The sequence below is a fragment of the Theropithecus gelada genome, chromosome 9 (genome assembly GCF_003255815.1).
Source record: "Theropithecus gelada isolate Dixy chromosome 9, Tgel_1.0, whole genome shotgun sequence".
Classification (NCBI taxonomy): Eukaryota; Metazoa; Chordata; class Mammalia; order Primates; family Cercopithecidae; genus Theropithecus; species Theropithecus gelada.
In genome coordinates this window covers 84,153,686-84,170,933 of record NC_037677.1, presented here as the reverse complement: position 1 = coordinate 84,170,933, position 17,248 = coordinate 84,153,686, and the positions used below count along the sequence as shown (strand labels likewise).

The 17,248-nt window shown below is 41.4% G+C and overlaps 1 protein-coding gene across 1 annotated transcript in view; it reads right to left on the bottom strand.

Annotated features, from left to right (window-relative positions):
* PAPSS2 (3'-phosphoadenosine 5'-phosphosulfate synthase 2) overlaps nucleotides 1–15,711 on the bottom strand; it is an 87,677-nt gene extending 71,966 nt beyond the window's left edge. Inside the window, exon 1 of the mRNA XM_025397084.1 lies at nucleotides 15,384–15,711. Within this exon, the coding sequence (XP_025252869.1) occupies nucleotides 15,384–15,410 (27 nt within the window). The 5' untranslated portion in view covers nucleotides 15,411–15,711. The remainder of the gene's footprint in view (nucleotides 1–15,383) is intronic.
* Nucleotides 15,712–17,248: the final 1,537 nt, after the last annotated feature.

Sequence of the window (17,248 nt, the reverse complement as noted above, 5' to 3'; positions counted from 1 at the left end):
ACTAGGAGTGCAGTCCAGGCATCAATATTTTGTGAAGCTTAGCAGGGTGGAGTAAAACTGGACTACATCATCTCTAAGTTCGCACCTAGATCTCACTAAATTAAGAGATGCATTCAGAATAGCAGCGTAATGAATGGAACAGAGGGAAGCATAAAACCCATGCAGGTGTAAGTAAATCCTAACCAGGGACTTACAACACAACCTATTAGCACAAAATTACATTCTCAAATGAACCTTGGCTCCCCTATACATGAATAATAAATATGCTTGACTTACAGCAACAAAACCACTCAAGACACAGAATAATACAAAAGGGATTATGTCATTAACTTACAGTAATATTTGTACTTTGTATCCAATTCCAAACTTATGAAATACACACATATCAAGTTTTGAAAATTCAAATATGCAAACCTTTTTAATGCAAACTACAGTTCAAAGAGGGTGAAGAGGTAGATTTTCAATTTTTCACTGATAAATATCTAGTTGATATGGTATAAACCAAGAGAATGATTTCATAAGTATATATACATTCCTTGTTTTATAGAAGAGGTTAATACTAAATGATAGCAGCCAGTGCTAATGCTATAACTAAGAGGGTGTTTTAAGTCATTAGTAAGAAAGATTCATTTGAACAGTGTTTTAAAAAGACAACAAAATAAAGGCTCCCCCTCAGGGCCTGCTATTTTGAATTTTAGCCAATAGGGCATAAGATCTCAAACTGCAGTTCCTAGATGTAGGTCTTGAAAGAGGAGTCTATAACTCCTTGAAATCATATGTAAAAATCATGTATCTGTGTCTGTGTGTGCATACATGCCTGTGGGCACACCCATGCATGGAGGTTTCTTATCCTTTTTTGAGTCAAAAACCCCTATGGTCGCCTATGGATCCCCTCTCAGAAAAGTGTTTTTAAATGCATAAAACACAAAAGATTGCCAATAAAATAAAAAGAATTACAGTAACAAAATGCTTTTTAAAAATTATAGCACAGTAAGAAATATGCTTCTTTAGCAATGTATTAAATAACACGAACTAGCTATCTAGGTAGACAGCTATAATCTTAATTTTGAAGTATTTTTATAACTCTTTTATAGATCTTTTTATATATCTTAATTTTTCTAGTAATAAAGAGCACAGATATTTTGCAACATCTACAACAATATAATTTGATATTAAAGTATCTGTGGTTTCTGCTGGTGACATAGTCATAAGTATTGCTAATATTGCTGTGGTTTGTTGCCTGTCTTCATAACTGAAGAAAATGCTACATTTCTGTTACAAGTTATAAAAAAATTTTACTGCTGGGCACAGTGACTGATACCTGTAATTCCAGCACTTTGGGAGGCCTAGGCAAGAGGATCACTTGGGGCCAGGAGTTCAAGACCAGTCTGGCCAACATGGTGAAACCCCGTCTCTACCAAAAATATAAAAAATTAGCCGAGTGTGGTGGCGCACACCTGTAATCCCAGCTACTCAGAGGGCTGAGGCAGGAGAATCACTTGAACATGGGAGGTGGAGGTTGCAGTGAGCTGAGATTGTACCACTGAACTTCAGACTGGGTAACAGAGCAAGACTTCAGCTAAAAAAAAAAAAAAAAAAAAATTTTTTTACCCATCCAAGTTCACAACCTTCCTGACTTCTCTGGATTCTAGATACTAAAGAACCTCTGCTCTCTCTTTATCAGTCACGAAGGGGTTGATTTGTAAGCTTGCAGGAAGGGTAGAACATTACACCACAAAACACTCAATGAGCACTTCATGGACTGGCTCTAGGCAATGCAGGCATAGAGCCCTGGACAGTCCCAAGATAACAGGCAGAAGGAAAAGGGCTCTCTGAGGTAGAATGGTAAAGGAGAGCTCTGGGACCTTCTAGAACAAAAATTCAAATATGTCTTACCATTAATTTTATATTTTAATGTTCTGTAGAGTTCCTAAAAGTATTTAGTGACTTAGGAGATTCATAAAGCATAGCAAAAACTCATGAATCAGAAGTGGACAAGAAAAGGGAAAGAGAACAACCCAGGGGCATAAAATGAAGTGGTACCAAGCATAAAGCTGGTGCAAAAAAAAAAAAAAAAGTAAGCCAAAAATTCACTTCTGAGCTTTCTGGCAGGCATCTTGAGGGGGAAAACCTGGATGGTCCCAAAATTCCCAAAGGAATTAGACACACACACACACACACACACACACACACAAAAATACATACACACACAAACATACACACACAGCTCAGAAAAATATAACCCTTCTCATAGTAAAACTAGACAGAAATGTCTCCCTATGTATTTTTATAAAGAGAATATAAAGAAAATCCCAGGCTGGGCACAGTGGCTGACGCCTGTAATCCTAGCACTTTAGGAGGCCAAGGTGGGAGGATCGCTTGAGGTCAGGAGTACAAGACCAGCCTGGGCAACATAGGGAGACCCGTCTCTACAAAAACAAAAATAAAGAAAATTCCAGAGATATTTATAAAGGGAATGTTGTAATTAATAAATAATCTGAATAATATCATTACGGTAGACACAATAGTGAGCTTTAAAAAAATAATGTTTTACCAAAACAATGACAATACACCAAACACAGTTCAATGGAGCTCATGAAGTACAGCTAGTACTCAGCTCTCTGAATTCAGACACATAGAGTTACATGCTGACAGGCCATGGGTCTAAGCATCTTCCAACTGAACACTGGCTCCCACTGTATATAGCGGGAGGTGGCAAATTTTTCTTAAAGGATCAGATAGTATACATTCTCAGCCTTGCAGGCCACACAGAAATATCCATCCCTCTGTAAAAGCAGCCATAGTATGCAAATGAATAAGCATGGTGTTTCAAAAGTTTTATTTACAGACACTAAAATTTTAATTTCATATACTTTTCATACCACAAAATATCATTTTCCTTTGACTTTTCCCCATCAGTCTTTTTAAAAAATGTAAAAACCATTCCTAGCTTATAGGCCTACCAAAACAGGCAGGTGACTGTGGTTTGGCTCACAGGATATGGTTTGCTAACCCCTGGTCTAAAGGCTCGTTTCCCCCAAGGTATCTCATTGTCACTGTATCTTTCTCTTTCCTCAACCCTTGGTCTATAACAACTTTTTTTTTTTAAATAGTAACTGCTTCTACATTTGATCTGCAACTGTTCACACAGGCAATCAAGATGACATGTAGGCAGACACGGCTTCAGAATTTCTATGTTTAATGGATATAAAAAGGTAATCCAAGATGAACTCGCAGGAAAGAAATGGTGTAGTTCCCACTGTCCTCATTAAAATAAAACACACACAAAAAGGGTAGAAAACCTTGAATGTACAACTTTCTTTACTTCAAGGATCACATATTAGTTTTTTTAGAAGCATCCAAAAATATGTGTAATTAGCTAAATCACTTAACTCATATGTTACATCATTTATATCATTAGTTCTCCCAATGAAAATGAAGCCATATAATGTTTCGCAGCACACAGTTAACTTGGTGCAATCCAAATACAAAACCCTTCATTCCAAATATCATCCCAATATCCCAGACAAAACATGGGAATCAGCCACCGAACTTGGCAAACTTGTGGTCTCTACTATTACATTGCCCCACAAGAAGACTGCAGGGAATTTACCTCATTTCTTTATTTTAGTGGCCTAATCTATGATTTGTAATACTTGTAACTACCTATTATGTAGAGCTACTAGGATAATTGATAACAACGTATGAATAAGTCTTGATGAGCATGATGAAAGAAAGGTATTATGCATGCCCAGAGGAACTCCGCTATAATACAGGGAGGTAGCAATTACCCTTATGGCAATACCACATGCATAAAATTGAGTCTCCTGAAATGTGTAACTGCAATTAGAAGATGCTCAAAGCCACACAATTATAGTGTTCAACCCAGGTTTCAGCTGCCCCTCCTAACACTAGCCCTGTTGGTGTTCCACTGTAGGCTGTACTTTGCTACCTCTCTGTATTTTCTTTATATATTTTCTCAATTGGTTCTCGTTATTAGGCTGTATATATAAAACAATCTCCCTGAATCACAAATATTAAAATTCTGTGCTGAGCAATGGAAATGCTGATGAAATCTAGTACATCCAGAGAACAGGCCTGTGGGGCTTTGGGAACTCATGAATTTGTAACTCATGAATGCTCGACTGTGCAGCACTCACATAATGAACAAGGCTGGGTCTAGAGTTATGTGTAAGTCGCTGCAATTATTTCTAAAAACACTTATTCTTGAGTGTATGCATTCACCCACTAGAACACTGAAGCCTTGTATTCTTAACGTGAAATGTTGGGTTCAATTCCAAAGACTACTGTTCCTAAAACTGGCCGCAGAGCCTCATCCAAACTAACATTTATTGCCTTTTAACAGCATTTGCTAAAATCTGCATCTTCTAAAGATTACACAACATTCCAAAAAGCCCCTAAGGAAATCCCTTTCAAAGTGCCTGCATCATCCTTTTAGTCTGCAAAGATAAAATTAAAATGCATGTTTAAGTAATCAAAAGATCCTTTTGCATTCTCACAGTCATAGTATCCATTATATATTATTTTAACTGAAGAAAAAAAAGAATGGTTGAAAACATGGGACTTGTGTTCCAGCTCTGCCATTTAGGGTTATGCATCCTGTGGCAAGTTACTTAGCCTCTACAAGCTTCAGTTCTCTACTATAAAATAGGGACAAGAACTTCTTCATAGGTTACTGTGAGGATGAAATGGGATACTGTACGGATAGTCCCTGGACAAATGTTTGTTCCTTTCTTCAATTTGGGGAACCCTATTGGGTACACAAGGTGCCTTCCTGAATCCCAAGGGATGTTATTATGTCAACAAGGATTGATAACATAGTGTGATGTGTAAAAGGCTTTCTGAGTCATAGTCTCAACACCAAGAAGAAAATGGAAGAAACCGGGTATTTATGATGACCCAGATTTTTCCATTCCCTAAATGTGGCTAACTATGCAGAGACAACACATCCTTTAGACAGAATTTTGTATCCCACTGTGAAGACACAAATTCTGTGATTCAATTTCTATGCAGTCACGATGATTCTTTTTATTTAATGGATATACTGCAGCTCCTCTCCAGTAACAGACTTCAATTTCATCCCCTGAAATACACCCAGCCAATGCTGCTCTCCTCAGCATGAGTGTGTGTGTGCTCCATCTTTTTATACAATCATCTCCTGGGAACGGGAACATGAACCTTCCTAGTACCTATCGCTGAAATACTAGCCCAGGATTGCTGAAAAACTTGGACTCCCCTTACCTCGGTGTTAGAAGGAGACAATGCTCCCAAATCTTTCTTCCAAACAGTAAAGAACATACCTTTTACAATCCCATTATTTCTAGGCACTCCTCATTGATCGGTTGACAACCTCCTTAAGCGTCGACCTTTAACTGGGTCAAATTTTTATGTGAAAAATGCACTCATGCTCTAGTTTCTTTTTTTTTTTACCTACATCATATTAATAATTACAACTTGGCTCAAGTATGGCAGCTTTAGCAGAAACAAATTATTCTGTTCATTTTTGCAGAATATTGACATAGCCATAAGGCTAGGCAATAAAAACTATTACAGGTTGAGTCTGAGAACAAATAACATTTATTTTCCAATTATTCACCTTATGTTACCTTAAAGAAAGAAATGCGTGTGACAGTGAGGGTAACATGTATTTGCTAATTTATGCCACTTACTCTTTTTTAATAAAAGTGCTGGGGAATGTTTCTCAACAGAATTCATTATTATTATCTTGAGATAATAGCAGTAGACAGCTGCCAGATATATTATAAATGAAACAGTAATACATTACTAGTTACCTAATCTAGCTGTGTTGGCTACATAGCATGAAGTCTCATTGCCTCTATGAAATAAACATCTTGTTAACTACAGAGAAGCTAATAAGATTCTAGCTTCTCCTTTGGGTAACTCTCTAAAGACCCATTTCAGTTAAATGAACTCCCTTCAGACTATTTATTCACAACTTGCTTCATGAGATGGTGAAGAGTCGGTGAGTTAACGTACAGGTCAGTGCTCAATAAATCATGGCAATGAACAGAATACAACAGAGTAGGAATTTTCTAACAAAACACGCTCTAAGAAAAGAAACTTCAGATAAATTCGCACATTCCACAATCGGAATTTTTATGTCTAGGCTTTATTTGATGTCTTCTTAGTCTGTTGGCTAACTTAAACACAAAGGTCAAATGAAAAACTATTTTAGTTATGATTTGGTTATTTTTTAGTAACTACTCAAAACATTGTTTTACTAGTGACGCAATGGCCCAAGAGCCATAATTACTCATATAATTTAGGAAAACACTCTATTGGGAGTCAGCAATTTAGTTCCTGGGAAGACCACACATGGTTACTATAATCGACTTCATAGAACTTTGTGAACTTAGGAAGCAATGGAAATGGATGGATTTAGAGGTAAAACTGAACTGAGGCTTTGGTGTATAACTGAACTTGGTCCAGCCTTTACTGAATACAACTTTATCTGCATCGCATGCTATCTAATCAATGGCATCCTTTTTTTTGATAAAAACAATTCAACCATTTGAGAAGGTTTAAGGAAGACTGAGTGAGGTGGGAAAGGGTTTAATTTTCTAAAGAGAAACAGTACAGCCAATCAAAAGTATTTCACAATAGTCAAGTAACATCTTTCAAATACTGCTTTTTGGTCTGTATTTTCCGTCCCCAGAATGCCACAATAAAATGCTAAAGCTAAGTCAGAATGTAATAAACCAACTGGGAGGAAGTTTGTTTAGGGCAAACATTTCTTGTTGAATGAAAAAGGAAATAAAGCTATAGAAAATGGGGCAGGGCCACTTTCAAAGAGCATGTCATAAAGAGAGAAGTGATAAGAGTGTGGTTGGGTAATTAGAGTTCTAGCTCAGTAGTAGTATCCCCACCCAGTCAACCCAAAGAATGGCCATAGAGCCTGGCACAGCTCTTAACGCTGTATATCAACTGTCATATAAAGGGCTTAAAGGTGAGCTCTTAATTTTCCTTCCAGAAGTAAAATACTACAATTACTTTTAAACACACACACACACTCACTTTTTAAGTAGAGACAGCCTTAATATAGAGTAAATAACGTTCAACTTAGTGGAAAAATGAATGAGGAAACGTAAGAAAAGTCAATTGGGAATTTTATTGCTTTTAGCTCAAGGCCACTGCAAGACTTACTGGGCAGAACATTGATAAATATAAAGGTGTGGATGGAGTGCTTCAATTAAAAAAGGCAAATGCTGTGTTTAGAATAAACTTAAAGACAGTGAATAGACTAAAAACTATAATTAAAGAATATAAGGCTTTGGTAGCTATTGCTAATTATGACAAATGGAGATCCTGGTTTGGTCATTCAATAAATATTGTTGAGTGAGTGAGGTAAACAAATACATAAGTGAGGATTTTCACAGGAACTGAAAAACGAAAGGATTTTAGAGACCTTAAGGAAACAAAGTAATACACACGGGACCCCCAGCAGAGGGCCAAAAAGTTAATTCATATTTTTAACACTAGCAAATGTATGAAAATAAAATCATCACTAACGCTTGAGTTGCTGACTTTGCTGGAAATTGGGAAGGCATGAAATATTCATAAATTAATAATGATTGGAGGAGGGCGTAGATGAATAGTTTATAAGGATAAAATCTCAGATTTTCTTCTAGGTGGTTTAAATCCATAAAGTCTACAAATGACTTTAAAAGCACACACCCAATATAAAATTTTTTTTAAAAAGTAATTATGGTATGAGACTGGATGTAGATGCTTGGTGGATAAAAATCAATACTTTTCATAATAAATCAATAATAAAACATAAAGCAGGTGTTAACTAGACATTTAATCAACTATTGACTAGCAGAGAAATTATCACTATTAATGATGCAGCATTTGACATAATATATTTATGTAACTGTTTTAAAAAATCTTTATTGTCACAGGCTATCTGCTTTTATTGCCAAAAGTTAATATTGATGCTACACAGATTGAGTTTGTCATGCTTATATCACAGTCATGCTTGCACGATAACAATTATAGCAAAATCAACTTCAGTAGTAAATTTGAAATGCAGAAAGGGATGCTGATAAGATTTTAAAGGAAGTCACATCAGTCAACTGATGGAACCCATTTTATACAGCACGTGTCATCAGAGGCAAGTTATATTCCAAGTTTTAATACAGTGGCTCTTTTGCACAGAGAAAAAATATTTTCATCTTGTGCACCAATTTATTGTTTGTTTGTTTTTTGAGGTTTTTGTGAGACAGGGTCTCACTCTGTCACCCAGGCTGGAGTGCAGTGGCATGATCATGGCTGACTGCAGCCTTGACCTCTAGTACTCAGGTGATCCCACCTCAGCCTCCTGGGTAGCTGGGACTACAGGCCTGCACCACCAACGCTTGGCTAATTTTTTGCATTTTTGTAGAGACGAGGTTTTGCCACGTTGCCCAGGCTGGTCTCAAATTCCTTCGCTCAAGTGATCCGCCCGCCTCAGCCTCTCAAAGTGCTAGGATTACAGGCATGAGCCACCACACCCAGCCAATTTATTGTAAATTTTTCAAAAATGTGGTGATCAAAAAGACAGGAAAAAGGAACAAGAAGACAAAATTTATAACAAATCCAATGCTCATGATAAACCAATTAACCTTTCTGGAAAGCTTTAATCTTTATTAAAATAGAAGCAAAGCAAGCTTGGGTACCCGTCTGAGTCTGAAACAGGGAGTAGTGTCCTGCCCCTGGTGCTGAGCTTGGGGAAGAGGGAGGCCAAATAGCCCTGGGGACTCTGAAAGGAGAGGGCATTGGATGTGCTTCTGATCTCAGAGGAAAAGAGGGTGCAACTCAGCAGCCCCCCAGAGCTTCTCCAAGTCCCTGCATGGTCACCGCAAACTAGGAGCCTAGTTCCCACACTCCTGGGAGTAGTGGGGACATGTCAAGGACCTTAACCAGTCCCACCAAATTCATCCCCCACAACCTCAGAGTTGTGCTGGAGCAACAAAACGACCTCAGGGCACCCAGGAGAGCATGAAAGAAGTAAGGAGAGTTGTTGAAACTGAAGGAGCCTTTTAGACAAGAATGCACTTGAATTGGACCAACACTAAGGATTGGACATGACAATGCACATCTCTAAGGATGTCTGCACAGGCAGAGACCACCAAGACAAGGTGAGCACTCCCCACTCCACGCTGTAGCATATCCTAGGGAAAAGGGATGAAATCAAAGATTTTTGACTAGCTACTTGATTGGAGTTCATGTTCATAAAGTACTCCTTTTATGAGAGTGGCACAGGTCTGGTAAGGTATGATAGGAGATGTTAATGATTCACAGAATCTAGAAAGGGTAGAGGTTTCTGTTTCCAGAGTGATGGGTAGGTTATTCAGATTGATGCGTCCACTGAAAATAACTACAGATGCTAGTAATAATATAGAATAATCTAATTTAAAACAACAGGACAAGCATGGTGGCTCATGCCTGTAATCCCAGCACTTTGGGAGGCCAAGGCAGACGGATCACTTGAGGTCAGGAGTTCGAGACCAGCCTGGCCAATATGGTAAAACCCTGTCTCAATTAAAAATACAAAAATTAGCCAGGTGTGGTGGTGCACACCTGTAATCCCAGCTACTAGGGAGGCTGAGGCATGATAATCGCTTGAACTCGGGCGGTAGAGGTTGCAATGAGCCAAGATCACACCACAGCATTTGAGCCTGGGTGACAGAGCAACACTCCATCTAAAAACAAAAACAAAAACAAAACAACAACAACAACAACAACAAAAACATTAAACATTAAAACAACAAATAGCTGACAAAATAGGAAGAAACTATGAGGCCAAAATCTGGAAGAAAGCAAGAACTCAAAGACATAAGTAAGCAGAGAAGCACTTTTACCTTATAAGGGTATATTTGCTGAGGGGAGCATATATGAACTGATTTTGACAGCTTCACTGAGAGAGGTGGATCAGAAATTAAAGCCCAGAACCCACTCAGGTGAAAAGAGAAAAAGATCTTCCTCAATTTAAGCTGGGCTCCTAAACAGCACACTCTAAAAATAAGAGTGAACCAGAATAAAGCTACCTCCCACTCAGAGAGACCACAAGGACAATTGTCTTGGCATAGAAAGTGAGTATAAAAGGGGAGGTGGTCCCTGGGAAGTTGTATTCACAATCTGGCCCTCATGTACAAAATAGCAATCAAAATTCATATCACCTAAGTCTTTAAAAAGTGGTAAATTCAAGTTAAAGTAGTCCTAGGCTAGGAGTGGGGCCAGACACCCAGCAGAAACAAAAGTAAATCCTCTCTGAAAACAAAGTCGTTCATCATAGGCCTGAAAGAATCTCTGCAAGTAATTTTTCAGCAGTAATGACAAATACCCAGTCAAAAATTACCAAGCACATAAAGAGAAGAGGGGAGAGTGAGGAATCTAGGAAAAAATATAGATCCTAAGGGCAAATACATCCTCTAATGAATTCTCTAGCCATTTACTCATTCATTCATTCAATGAATATCGAAATATCGAAATCTGTGCCAGGATCAATGTCAGGTGCTGGGCATATAAGCTGTTTCAAGCGTCATATGAACAAATCACCTAAGGGCTAAAAGACCAGTTGAGCTGGTGTTATATTTATGTTGATTTACCTTTAGTTTCTGCATTTTCCTAAGACTTCCAAACACAAAGACTAATGAGTGCCCATTACTATTTAGTGATAGATTTTGAAATAAACAGAAATCGCCTAGGACTGAGATTGACATCATTGATGCCTTTCCCAGACTCTAATTCCCTAAAGGTTCCATATTAGAGCTAAGCCTAATTATCCCCTCAGCAAACCACAGAGTCACATGCATCAAGAGAAAAGTGATAAAAGACAAAGATAACTATCTCAAAGAGACATATAACTGAGTTAACCACATTTATCTTTTAACTGCACCGAAGTCCAAACAGATGATCTCATAAATGGTGATGGCATGAATTGGGAAACACTAATTTTAAGGCACATGTAGGAATAGTTGAAGGCACAGGAAGGGTGAAGAGAAGTTAGTCCAATATTTACTTTACGCATGGATTATCGTTCTTGGCCAAAGTTATTGGCAAAAACTCACCGATACTCTGGTACCTCTACACTAATCATCAACCAGTGTCTTCTATCCAGCTTATCACAATAAGAATTCAAATTGTCACCTCTATATTTCTGCATTTGTTTTTCCTTATTAAATATTCTGGCTGGCCAAGCACAGTGGCTCAAGCCTACAATCCTAATACTTTGGGAGGCCAAGGCAGGAGGATCTCTTCAGCTCAGGAGTTCAAGACTGGCCAGAGCAACATAGTGAGACCTCATCTCTACCAAACAACAACAACAACAAAAAAAACTTTAAAAGTTAGCCAGGCATGATGGTGTGCACCTATAGTACCAGGTACTTGGGAGGCTGAGGCAGGAGGATCACTTGAGCCCAGGAGGTCGAGACTGCAGTGACCCATTATAGCACCACTGTACTCCAGCCTGTCTCAAAACAAAACAAAAATATTCTGGCTGTTGTCATTTACTGAGCCTTCAAAACAGTATGATGTGTGCTTTTTTTTCTTTTTATGTATGCCAAACCATGACAGTATAGTTTAATACAAATGAGATCGCTACTGCATATGAAGCACTAACTCTGGGTCTGGCACTGTGTAAGACAATTTTTAGGAGTTATTTACTTTTCACGACAATTGTAAGGCTTAATTTATTATTACCCACATTTTACAGATGAGAAAACTTTAGGCCAAAGTAGTTACATCCTGAAACAGAAGTACGGAGGGGGCAAGAGGGTGAGTTTTGATGCTGGACAGACCCGAATTTCAATAGCGCCCTGCCCCTGGTATTTCTCCTCGCCTGAAGACAAAGCTGTTTCCTGAGATGAGAACTACTGTGGGGATGAGATGAAATCCAGTATGTCCGAGTGTCTGGCCTCTAGGAAATGCTTGTTTCTCCCTCCCTCCAGTGGTTACTCATCTAGAAATTCATGTCTTGCCTTAGGTAGTGTCTTTATATAGTTTTAAAAGTAATTACTTCCGGCTGGGTACAGTGGCTCAAGTCTGCAATCCCAGCACTTTGGAAGGTCAAGGTGGGTGAATCACCTGAGGTCAGGAGTTCGATGCCAGCCTGACTAATGTGGCAAAACCCCGTCTCTACTAAAAATATAAAAATTACCTGGACGTGGTGGTACACACCAGTAGTGCCAGCTACTCAAGAAGCTGAGGCAGGAGAATTGCTTGAACCTGGGAGGCGGAGGTTGCAGTGAGCCAAAATCGCTCCTCTGCACTCCAGCCTGGGTGACAGAGTGAGACTCCATCTCAAAAAGAAAAAAAAAAGTAGCTACTTCTAGAAAAATAATGTTATACTGTACACATTCTGAAAATAAGGAAAAGGTAATTAGCAGGGCATGATGGCAGTGCCTATAATCCCAGCTACTTGGGAGGCTGGGGCAAGAGAATGACTTGAACCTGGGAGGCGGAGGTTGCAGTGAGCTGAGATCATGCCAGGATACTGCACTCCAGCCTGGGTGACAGAGCGAGACTCTGCCTCAAAGAAAAAAAAAAGAAAGAAAATAAATAAGGAAAAGGTTGATAATCCCTTATATCTATGGAGAGCGCTGTGGTTTTCAGTATCTTTTCACTCCTTTCCAATGGTTGTCTTATTTGATCCTTTGTAAATAACTTAATATCTCAGTCAATGTTTTCAGATTGGGTGTCTCCAGAACATAACAGCACTGTCTGTGGGCCTTGAAAAATGTTAATCCAGGAAATGATGTAAGAGGAAAGGCCCAGGCCTTTGCCTTCCCTTCTTTCCAGTCCCCTAGAGGCAGTCTGTCCCTTTCCCTCTCCTGGGTGTCTAAGTGTGTGTATAGGGAGTGGGGGTGGGAGGGTAGCCAGGGTTGGAGGTAAGTGACGGGTGGAAGGGATGAATGTGACTGGTAGCTGTTTCTTCGGTTTCCATGGTAAAGATGCATAGCACAGAAGGAATGTGCTACCTTCCTTTATAAAAGAACACTTCATTTATTTTTTCTAAAGCTTATGAAAAAATCATCCTACACTCTTTCATTTAAACCAAAACTATCTCCTCTTCCTAGAGTGGTCCAGAGAGCGTGGCCAAAAAAACCTGGAAAAGAGGTATCTCCCTTTCCCCCTACCCCACCCAGTATACCACCTGGCACACAGTAGGTGCTCAACAAATATTTGAAGTTACTGTAGTGGGTGCTGTGTGAATTAACTATCCTCTGTTGACAGTGCAGTAAACGATGTGATGATTCCTGTAAGACCATAAAAGATCAGCTCAGTCACTCCCAGGCTAGCTTGTGAGGTCAGCAATACTTACTTATCAAATAATTGATTAGTTCAGAGGTCACACAGTGGACAGATTTTGCTTTGGCCTGTAAGGTTTCAAAACACATTTTGAATGAACATTCAAAGCTTGAGAGATTCCACATGCATTTACAGCTGGCTTGCTGTGAATAGTACCGACAGTACCTATCTAGCCCTTTTGGGAACTTGGTTTGGTACATGGGTTATAACTGCGCTAGACTAAATCAAAATTCAGAAAAGTTCCATTTCAGTTAGCTGTTTCAGGAGTTCATTTAATGCTGTATAAAACAGACACACACATACAGCCACCCAACAAAAAACAGAAGGTTCAGAATGTGTAAATACAAAAACCAAACCCTCCAGCCCTCAAATTTCTCACTGCTTCTGACTGTACAGAGCCCCTACAATTGATTTGTAATGACCCTGTTCTCAAACCCTCCTCTTCCTGGGCTCCTGCCAACCAGAGGCATCAAGAGGAGAGACCACCTCGTCCCTTTCTAAGGCTTGACAAAGCCCCCCATCACAACTGAGAAGGAATTCTTGATGCAAGCAGGAAAGTGGGAATTATAACCCCACTGATATAAAAAGCTAGTGGCACAGAGGCTTGCCATTTAGAAGACACTATTTAGGATTTTACAGAAATTAATCACATTAAATAGGAATAAAATACAAGTGATTTTCATTTATTATTTTAAAAATATGTTACAATGCTGAGAGTCCCCCACTTAAAAATTACTCCTGAGAAAGGCAGCTGGATTTTGATGAATGTCCCTTCCCAAATTGATGTCACCTACACCCTGGACCCTCCTGCTGGTCCAGTATGGTCCCTGGAAGCCACAGAGCCCCCACCCTGTTCTCTTGCTGCTCAAACCCCTCCACACTCCTTCCCCACTTCTTGGCTTTATAGTTTGTTTTTTTTTAAACCACTCCCCGGCCCACCACAAATACACCTCAAAGATATTTCGGTAATGCACATTATATAAGAATAAACATTGATCAGGCACCTACTATGTGTCCGTTGCAAGTCTACTTACTAGAGAGAGGTCAACCCATTCAGTAACCAGTACAATCACCTCAGGCTTGCAGGATGGTGGCTGAAGATAGAATGTTCAGCGGCCAGACTGCTGAGTGAGATTTTATCAAGGCTTGCTGACCACATCTGACGTGGCCCCAATGCTGTCTAGAAGGTGCCATCCAACTCTATGAGTCTATGATTACTGCTCCCGTTTTTTTTTTTTTTTTCAGCTTTATTGGGGTGTAATTGACAAATATAACTGCTGCCATTTTTAAGAATGCAAAATTTATAGGTGCCCATGTTGCTGGGAAAGAAACTTTTCTCTTTGACACGCCCTCATATTTCCCATTAAAAGAGGACAGCTCATCTTATTAATTCTGGGTGAAACTGTGCCTCCTCAACACAGTCCCCTCATCTTACTCCACCAAACCGAGGGGCACCCTCACCCCTCATTACTGAACTCGAGATGCCACCCGATGCCGAAATCAAGCTAGAGGACTAAATCCCGCCAGTGTAGAAATGCTATTTCCTCCAGTTTGCCTCGATAATTGCAGTTTCCTCTATGAAAGTCCGTCATTAAAGTCCACTCCAAGGAAGTTCCCACAGACAAAACCCCAGCGACCAGACCTGGCAGAAGGGGAGTCAGCTCGATCTGCTCCGAGACCCTACAGAAGAAAAGGCGGGTCTGGAAGAGCTCCTGGGAAAGAAAGGGGATTTCCTGTCCCTGGTCCTGGATCTAGATCCAGACCCACTTGAGAAGCTCGGGAGGTCTCTCGCGGGCGTGGCGACCCCAAGGAGCGCAGATTGCCAGAGTCGCAGGGTGGAGAGGGGCTGCAGGGCGACGGCTGCCCCGGGAATTCCACACAGAGCCTCTTTCTCCTGCTTCCCTCCGTGCCCTCCTCTTCCTCCTCCTCCTCGTCCTCCTCCAGACGCCCCATCCCGGGGAGGGTGGGACCCAAGTGCCGGAGGATTGAAGGGTGGGGGTCGGCGCGTGCAGCGCGGTGGCGGGGAGGGAAGCCGGCGCCTGGAAGCCTACCGTCTTTTGCTTCTTGATCCCCGACATGCTGGTTGGCTGCGGCGGAGCCCGGGTCCCGGGAGCAGAGACCAAAGGACGCAGGGACGGCGGCGGCGGCGGCAGTGGCTGCCGGACTCCCGGGAAGGAGGTATAAAAAGGCTCCGCAGACACGTCGCACTTCCCTTGACCAGCCCCCTTCTCCTACTCCTCCTCCCGCCACGCTCCTCTCCGCCCCGTCGGTTCCGCAAGCAGCGCTCAACCTCGGGGACCCGGCCGCCGCCGCCTGGGCGGGGTCCCCGGCCCGGCCTCTACTCGCGGGCGCGCGCTCCCCAGCCCTGGTCCGCAGCGAGACCTTGCAGCGGAGCAGCAGATGGCACCCCCGGCGCGCGGCCCGGGGTCAAGTTCACCCTGCCCGCCCCACCCCCGGAGGGTCCCAGAGCGTCCTCCACTCCCCTCACCAGCCTCCCGCGCCTCTTCAAGGAAGTCGTCCTGCGTCTAGGACCTAAGAGCTTATTTGGTTAAGGGCAAAGATGCTTGAAGCCGCCAGGTTTGTTAGCAGGATCCTCATATGCAGTACTAAAAACGAAGGCCCACATTCATGGATCCTTACAATGCACTCCGCTGAGCTCTGCCTTAATTCTCATGGGCCCCCTCCATTCTGCCCCGACCCCAGGCAGCAAGTCCTACTAACTCCCCATTTTACAAACGAGGCAATTGAGGCTTTCAGACTTTGCCAAGATTATATTCCAAATGAGGGGATTCAAACCCAGGCTGTCAGCCTCCGCAGTGCAGGCTTTCTCCACCAGCATCATCACACATGGTGATAACTCCCAAGGCTCACAGCTTGTCTGTTCACTACGCATCGTGCTGAGGGGATTACATGCACTTCTTCCATTCCTGCTCACAACAGTATCGTCGGGTTACAGGTATGGACCTGCGGAGGCACGGCCCCTCCTCACAACGTCAAGCAAGTGGCAGTGGCCAATGGAAGTCCAGCGACTTGTTTCAGTCCACCCCCAAAGTAGCACTTCTGTCCCACTGGAATGGGCCCTGAGGAGGAGGAAAGGAGGCACAAGTTGAGCAGGACTAGTCCTAGGGCTCCAAGATTTTACCAGAGGTCAGTGTGAGGCAACCCTCTGAAAGAACCCAAATGTCAAGGCCCAGTAGAAGTGAGAGAGAGAAGCTCTAGTGACAAGCACTTTGGGGGCAGTCACTGGGTCTCACGCCCCTTGTACCTTAACTGACTCCTTGTATAATGCCACAAACGGATGGATATGACCATACCCTCAAAAGAAGTAACGTGACACACAAGGGCCACACTTCTCATTCCCACTCTAGTGTTCCTGCTGTGAAAGAGTTGGAGTAATACTCTAAGGAGGTGAGAGATGGGACTTTTCTTTCATACCTAATTGTATTTCTGGAAGACTGCCAGCTTTCCAGACAGACACTTGATCTGAGTATTCAGTGACTGTCCTTCACCATGGGAAGGTGGGAAAGAAAAATAAATCAGGAGTCAGAAACTTAAAAGGCAGCCTGCATGTCTGTACAATCTCGAGTTGTCGGCTTATTTATTTTCTTACTCATTTTGAGTAAACTGCCACCACTCCCTTCCAATGTAAGCAGCTAGGGGCAAATACTGAGTTTGAGTTTCTGTTCTGCATACAAACTAGCACATTTTAAATGTATATGAAATTGAAATTGCAACATCCTATTCTTATTTCATTGGAAAAATCCTTTTATATTAGTTTCTGCCATATCTTAGACTCTGCCAGATCTTGCCCTAAGAGAAGGTAAAGTAAGTATGAATTAAAAAATAGCAATTTGCGGCCAGGCACTGTGGCTCATGCCTGTAATCCCAGCACTTTGGGAGGCCGAAGCAGGCAGAT